The sequence below is a fragment of the Remersonia thermophila genome, chromosome 6 (genome assembly GCF_042764415.1).
Source record: "Remersonia thermophila strain ATCC 22073 chromosome 6, whole genome shotgun sequence".
Lineage (NCBI taxonomy): Eukaryota > Fungi > Ascomycota > Sordariomycetes > Sordariales > Chaetomiaceae > Remersonia > Remersonia thermophila.
Genome location: NC_092222.1, coordinates 2,715,536 through 2,723,463, shown reverse-complemented (window position 1 = coordinate 2,723,463; position 7,928 = coordinate 2,715,536). Strand labels below are relative to the sequence as shown.

Sequence of the window (7,928 nt, the reverse complement as noted above, 5' to 3'; positions counted from 1 at the left end):
CTACTCTTGGTTACTATGATATGGTTACCCTGTTGCTAGCCAACATCCAGGGGCTGAGCACATACTTGTGGACTGATCATGGAGCCAGCGGGAAATCCTACATACGACAAGAAGGAAAGCATGGAAATCTCCCAACGATACGCGCAATGTTCCGCACGCCATGACCACCCAAGTGAATACTGTCTAGTTGGAAGAGGGAGTATGAGAGACTTGAAGCAGCAGAGGGAAACGGTGAGAAGGCGGCCTTTTCGAAATCCACCGCTTTGATCCAACAGAGGTTACGATCGGCACCCTAAGAGCCGGGTTACTCATCAAAACATGCGTTTTTTTATTCTTCTTCGTATCCCGTCCTGTCGTCCCAGAAATCAAGGAGCAGCAGAGCCAGAGCCGTGATCGGTACGCTACCTACCTAAACCCAACCCTGAACACCCTCTTTCCCTTATCCCATGAAAAGAATTTGCAGACATGCCAATTGCCCACCCATCCATTCCATCCATGGGAAAAAAAAAAAAACCATGCTGTCCTGTCCACCCAACCCGACCGGAATACAATGACCAAAAAAAAGAACACCGCAGGGCAGAGAGCCGACCAAAAAAAAAAAAAAAAAAAAAAAAAGCGCAGGACGTATTGGTCATACGCGCCCTTACCGGACTCACCACCCTTGTACAACAAGATCCTCCTCTCCTCCTCCTCCACCACCTCCTCCACCTCCTACTCCTCCCCACACTCACCCGAAAACAGGTCCGCCACGACCATTATACACAAAAAAGCAAGAACAAAGAACAAAATCCTCATCGTCATATACCAACTCGCACCGGTTTCCCCCCTCCTTTTCCATCCACGGACCCGAGGAGAACAGAAAGTCAGAAAAAAAAGAAAAAAGAAACAAGATGAGACGAACAAGGCGGGGCACAACCTATACCAAAAAACCTCCATGTCTCATCGCTGAGACTACCTGTACAAGCCCATTGTTGTTTCTTGTTTTGGTCTGTTCCCCTGTTTTTGGTCTACCATCCCAAGAGGTTTCCATCCGTTCCCACCCCAGCAGAGAGAATCTGATGCCCCGAGCCCATGCGGTCCGTGAAAGGCAAAGAGAGATGGGGAAAGAGAGAAAAAGCAAAGCGATGGACCCAATCCAGCACCGATGGGTAACGAAAGGGTTGGTTGGTGGGTTGGTTGGCTGGTTGGCTGGTTGGCTGGTCGGGTAGATCGTTCAAAAAAAAAAAAAAGGCCCATCCTGCATGTCGTGGGGTTTCGCGGGGCAGGAAAGGAGAAGAGGTCGCCGGCCTCGCGGTCAAAAAATTCTTGTTGCCGTGGTCTCGCCAGGTCGTTGAAAGGGTAAGAAGTTGATGATTGTAAAAACAAAGACAAAATGGGTATCACAAAACGGTCGGCGGTGGCGGTGGCAGAGTGGCGCGAAATGTGTAGTGAAAAAGACAATGGCTGGCGGGGTAAGCGTAAGTGTTTGTATAAGTGCGTGTGCGTGTGTGCGTGTCGACGATGTGCCGAGAGGGGTGGGTGTGATTCAAATCTGAGCTGGAAAGGCGTTGTGGTTATTGTTGGCGTTGCCGCCGCGCATCCAGCTAAACATGCCTCCTCCCAAGGTCCCATCGACGGGGTTGCGCAGCTGCTGCAGCTGAGCGTCGCCCGGTTCGAGCATCTTGCTCTTGCGGAACTGGGCGGCCTGGGCGTTGGCCACGGCCTTCTCCTGCTCCTGGGCCTGCTCCAGCTGGGCGCTCAGCAAATCCTGCAGGTCCGGGACCTCGGCCAGACGGTAGGGGATCTGGAAGCGCAGCAGCTCGGCGATGCACTTGGCGGTGCGCATGTGCTTGTCAAAGTTGATGACGGTCAGGCCCGTGCTGGTGGTCCTGGTGGACGGGTTGCCGGCGTCGACAAAGGTGAGGTCGGTCAAGAACATGCCGATGAAGGGCAGACAGGGCGGGACGCGGTCGTGCAGGAGGGCGCGGAGGGCCTTGTAGTTGGAGCTGACGTGGACGACGGCCTCGAGGCCGTTGAGCATCTCCTTGCGCTTCACCGACACCAGGTCCCACGTCATCTTGAGCCGCTGGATGCTCGTGACGGTGAGGGCGCACACGATGGCGGTGAGGGCGTCGTAGTTGTGGAGCAGCGAGCACTGGTGGGCGATCTTGATCCACGCCTTGATGGCGACGGCGCGCTTCTTGACCTCGTCGTGCTGCAGGATGGTCTCGATGACCATGTTGGTGAGGCTCGTGGTGAAGGCCGACATGGCCTTGACGTTGGGCGCCTCGGTGCCCGTCTTGTCCTTGGTCCACTTGGCGCCGAGCAGCTCGTCGGGCGTGATGGCGCAGAAGATGGCCATTTGCATGAGCGTCAGCTGGCGGGCGATCTCGAGGGGGTCAAAGTCGAGGACCGAGGGGGCGGCGCCGCCGCTCTTCCAGCTCGCCAGGGCGTGCGCTTGGCTCCGGGTGAGGGACGGGGCCGGCGGCGGCGCGTCGGCGGGGGCGAGGGTGACCGAGGCGGCCGTCTTGGCCATGGACGAGACGAGCCGGGGGACCAAGGTGCCGTCGGCGACGGCCACCTTGTCGGCCAGCTCCAGGAGGCGCTGGCCGGGCCCGGGAAGCGCGGCCGCCAGCTTGTTCTCGGCGAAGTCGCGGATCAGGGCGAGGGCCGGCCGATCCGACTCGTCGCGCCAGTGCGACTCGAGCCAGCCCTTGAAGACGTTGTAGGTGCGGAGGCGCACGGGGGTGGCGATGTGCGGCGCGTCGCCGACGTAGTCGAAGCGGTGGATGAGGGCCTCGGTGAGGGAGACGGGGGTGCAGAAGAGGCGGAAGGTCAGGTAAAAGGTGGAGACGAACAAGGCGTCGGGGGTCGAGCCGTGGGCCGTCAGGCGCTCGACCAGGGCCGGCAGGGTGCCGCCTGTCAGCTGGCCTTCCTTGTTGAAGACGAGCTCGTGGGCGTACGTCTTCTCGAGCATCTTGTCCTCCATCTCGTCGTCCTCGGTCGGCGCCTGGCTCGACGACAGGCTCGACAGCGAGGGCTGGGTCTTGGGGGTCTGCGCGGCGTCGGGGGTGGAGGCGCGCGTCGACGTCTGGGACGGGAGGCTCGACTCGGAGTCGCGGCTGAGGTAGGTGCGGGCCGAGCCGGCGCTCGTGGCGGTCAGCGTCTCGGAGCGGAACGAGCTGTACTCGGCGTCTTCGTGCGCGGCCGACGGGCGGGCGGGGTCGTAGTCCTCGCCGGGCAGCGACGTCGTGGAGATCTTGGGGAGCGGCGGCAGGTCCGGGCGAAGCGACGACACGGACGACACGGCGCTGGCGCGGCCGGCGTCGGCCGCGTCGCGAGGCGACTGCGACTGCGCCGGCGCCGGCGGCTCCTCCATGACGGGCGAGTCGGGCCGGGGCAGATCGGGGAGCGGCTTGTCGAGCGAAAGGGAGCGGCTGCGCGCCTCGGCCGGGTCCTCGGCGACCGAGGGAGCGGTGGAAGCGGTGGGCGTCTCGGAGACGGTCGACTCGGAGATGCTCGCGAGGTCGGCGCGGCGGTGCTCGGGGCGGTCCTCGGCCGGGATGTCGGCCAGGTCCGACAGGCCAAAGTCCTCGGCCAGGATGCCGAGGCTCCCGGAGCCAAAGTCGTACTCGAAGTCGCCGATGCGCTCGATGAGCAGGCGCGTCTTGGCGACGCTTTCGCCGGTGGCCTTGACGCAGCCCGTGGCGGCGCACAGGAGGCGGCCGTTGTCGTGGGGGACGATGGCCTCGTCCTCCATGCCGGGCTCGGCGCTGTGGAGGACGTCGCGGGCGGCGCTGACGAGATCGCGGATCTGGTGGTACATGGCGGCGCGGGCCTGCTCGACGGCGTCGCTGCGGATGGGCGAGTGGGCGCAGACCACGTCGACGACGACGAGCAGGTCTCCGCCGGACGTGGCCGACTGCCGAACGGCGACGGCGAGGCTCGGGCGCGAGTGGGCGTGCAGCTGGAGGCGGCCGATGAAGGAGCCGAGGTGGGAGAGGAAGGTGTCGTGGCAGGCGTTGAGACGCTCCGAGACGAGGTTATGGGGGCGCGAGGAGGAGGGGACGCCGACCAAGCTGACGCGACGCGAGATGGCCGAGAGGCGGTTCGTTTGCGCGAGGCTGCTTTGGGACAAACGCCGGGCGTCTGCGCCCTGCTGCAGGTAGCCCGACGACAAACAGCTGCTGCGCGATTCCGGCCGCCCGGCCGCGTTACCCGGGGCGAATGACGCCGGCCGGGACAGGCTCCCGTGCTCGGCCAGGCGGGTGTCTGCAGCGGCGCCGCATGGCTGGTGGGGTCCAGCGGCAGGGCGGCGTCGGCTGGCGGCGTCGGCGGTATGCACGTCTCTTCTGGCGTCGCCGTTACGATGGTCAGGGTCGGCAGCCGCATGCTCCGGTCCTCTTCGACCAGGTCCAAAAAGCTGACGCCCTTGGTGATGATGCGGAAGGCCTTGAGGATCATTTCGTCCACCAGGTCATTGATGGCTTCGTCGTCGTCGTCGGCGGCGGCGTCGTCGTCGCTGCCGCCGCCGCCGCCGCCGAGCGTCCTCTGCGCGTCCTGCAGCCTCTTTGACGTCTTGACCAGAGATGTCAGCTCCGAGAGCAGCGACTTACGGCTCCTCCGCAGGCGGTCGTTCCTCTGCAGGACGGGGGATTCCTTGGTGAGGCAGCCGGCCCGGTCGAGCAGGTACCGCACGCCGGCGATGATGCCCTTCATGAACTCCTGGTTGCCAAAGATCTCGCTATCGTTGAGGGTGGTGCTGCGCATCAGGTCCCAGAAGTTGAGCAGGGCCTTGAGCAGGCAGCTCATCTCCACCGGGTTGTAGGCGGCGCAGTAGTTGGTGGGCAGCCATCCTCGGGAGCCGTCGGCCAGCTGGGTGCCGTCGGCCCAGCCGTTGGTGTGGATGGAGTGCACGAGCACGATGTCGCCGGCGCTGAGGGGCAGGGTGACGGTGGATTCGCTCGCGACATAGTCCGGGTGGAAGGGGTAGAGGGCGCGGAGGAAGTTGTGGAAGACGGGGTTGGCGAAGGGGGCGACGTAGCCGTTGTCCTGGGGCTCGTTGGGGGTCGCGGGCGGGGTGATCTGGGAGTCGATGGTGTCGGCGGAGGCCGAGGCGGCGAGGCTCGACGAGCTGCGCGTCTTGTGCACGGCCAGGGGTGCCACCTGCAAGCTCGATCGCATCCCCTTTTCGTTCAGCATGGCGAAGGCTGCTGGCGGTGCGGCGGGGAGAACATAGGTGGTGAGCGAAGCGCGGCAGCCCTCGGGTCAGTGACCCCGCCGGAAGTCAGGGCCAGCCCTAGGAGCGTCGCGTCGTCGGGTTCCTGGAGGTTTGGTTGGGCAGGCGGCGAAGAACGGCGGTGATGGTGCGTGCGTCTGCGTGGTTGCGCCGCCTGGTTCGCCTCTTGTGCGAGCGGCGTTCCGGCCGGCGTTGGGCGCCCAGGGGGTTTCACGGTCGGATGAACGGGGGTGCGTGCGGATGCGATGCACGACGAGCCAGGTCAGAAGCTGCGGTGAGACGGAGCAGTTAGAGGATGCACAGGTCCGGTCAGTGTCGCGACAAGAGGTCGCCGAGGCGTCTGGGGCAGGCGGAGGGCGGTGCGTAGGTCAAGAATGGCGCAGAATGTAGGGATGCGGTGTGTGAGCCGGGTGTCTGGGGTTGGGAGGAATGTCGCAGACGGGGTGGGCGACCATAAACACGCACAACCACCACCGGCAGGCATGCCAGGGGAAGGGCCTGTCGACCAAGTTTCGGCGTCGCGGAGCGCCGGTGGAGCGATCCTACCCGGCGACCGACGACGAGGGAGAGAGAGAGAGAGGGAGCAGGGAGGGCCAGGACTGTGGCGTAGCCGGTTGGAGCAGTGTTTTTGACTTCGTACCTTGGGGTTCGCGGCAGCGCACAACGGAGGGAGGAGAGGGAGCGTCGAGTCGCAGGAATGCGTGCCGGCCCTGAGGGAAGGTGTCGTCGTTATCGTCGTGAACGTCCTCGTCGTCGTTGTCGTCGTCGTCGTCGTTGTTGTTGTTGTTGTTATGCTTGTTGTTATCGCCGTCGTGGTCCGCCACGGGTCTCAGGATGGCATGGTCCAACGGTGCGTCGAGAGGGCCGGGGGCGGTCCAACAACAAAGGGTGACTGGACTCGAATCGAGTCCAGGGCAGGGAGGGCAAAGAGGAGGGGATGCGACTTTTCTGACAAGCCCCTGGAATATGTATGTACTATACTGCGTAGTGTGTAGTTACCGTACTGTGTAGCTACGCAAGAGGTAGCGTAGCTTCTGGAAGCAGCCCGGGAGACTCAGTTGTTTATCCAGGGGGGGGGGGCCGCGTTGGGGTTGCGGGTGAGCTGATGGTTTTGGTGGATGACGGGAGTCTGGGGAACGTGAACAAAGCCCTAGGAAAAAAGAAAAGGACCCCCGGAAGGTGGACGACGAGAACACTTGTCGTGATGTGTGATTCCCTCTCGGTCGCTACCCTGGTCGGTCCCCCGGGTCCATAACTATGCCATGCCAGGGCTCCACCTCTCGCTTTTTTCCCTTGTCGCCATGGGCCGACCGAGCAATGGAGGAAGAGGGAGGGAGAGAGAGAGAGACAGACGCGAGAGAGAGACCTGAGAGCCGCCGTTGAGCTGCCGCTAAGGACCGGGATGCAAGGCCAGGACCAAAGTGGAGGGAGTCGGTGGCATCAGTGGAAACAGTGGAAACAGTAGAAACTGTGGGAACAGTGGAAACAGTGGAAACGGTGGAGTGTGGTGTTCCGAAGAAAGCAATGGGTGGGCCCATTTTTTGACTCAGCGCAGCCAATGGCTGAGCTCGCCTCATTCGTCAGGGCGGATACCCCTGGATTCCCACCCGGGTAAGGATCACCCCCCGGCAGCTTCTCCCGGTGGGCCCCACAGTGGCGCAGGGGTGTGCTTCGCTAGACGGACCCCATGGTGCAGGTGATGGGAGAGTCAGTCCGTGTGGAAAACGGGGAACGGGGGGGTTTTGACACTGGACGGCAGGGGGAAAAATCACCCACCCGACCTACTGTGTAACTACCGTACCTACTGTGTACCTACCTGGCTGGGCACACAGTCCACAGATGGAAGCCCACAGCACAGCACAGCACAGCACAGCACAGCACAGCACAACACAACACAACACAGCACAATCACACCACAACAACAAGAATAACAACAAACACAACAAACACAACAACCACCCACCTACCCAGGTAGTTACCTCGGCGGGCTGGAACCGAAGCAGGGGCAACACGCAAACATCAGGGCACGCCGTATCTAGTTACCTTGGTTACCCCGGCGTCCCCTGGCAATTCCAGAGGGTGGACGCGAGATTTCGCTTCTCGTCAAAATGCCATCCTGGGTGGCCTCAATTGCCCATCATCATCATCATCCCCAGTGCCATAATTAGAGCGTCCTGCCCTGTCTTGCTTTTCTTCCCAGGGTTGGTTCCAGGTTGTCCGCCCAAACCCAATCGCCGGCTCCTGCCAGATGAGGGGGGATCCTGTGGTATTCATCACCAGCCAGTCGAGTTTCGTGGGCTCGGCTCTCTCTCTCCCGTCCTCATCACCTGCTTGTACATGGCGTATGTACACTGCACCGTACAAAGTACGCGCTGCAATGCTTCACCGCATGTACAGTAGTTACTGTGTACACGGGCACATACTCTAGACCACTCTACGTAAGGCACGCTGCGCTCCTCCGAGCTCACGTCAACAAGACATACATCATCACACCCACGGAACCCGACCCGATAGTTCAGCTCGGGTCTGCCCTTCCAAGATCGCGAAGCCCCCCCGGAAGCCATGCAGGTAAAGTTACCTGGTAGTTATGCATGTCCATACTATACACCCCGAAAACAAACGAGGCATCTCGAGGGCAGCTGAGCGGCCGGGCTGGCTGAGAGACAAGGGGACGACAAGCCTGCATTGATATCACGCATCCTCTTCGCTT

General features: G+C 62.1%; 1 protein-coding gene across 1 annotated transcript; it reads right to left on the bottom strand.

Moving 5' to 3' along the window:
- Window positions 1–1,525: 1,525 nt before the first annotated feature.
- Window positions 1,526–5,181, bottom strand: VTJ83DRAFT_6921 (uncharacterized protein; the record flags this gene model as incomplete). The annotated part of the gene is made up of 2 exons (XM_071013686.1): window positions 1,526–4,270; window positions 4,348–5,181. The coding sequence occupies 2 exons, from the start codon at window positions 5,179–5,181 to the stop codon at window positions 1,526–1,528; spliced, it is 3,579 nt and encodes a 1,192-aa protein (XP_070864548.1).
- Window positions 5,182–7,928: the final 2,747 nt, after the last annotated feature.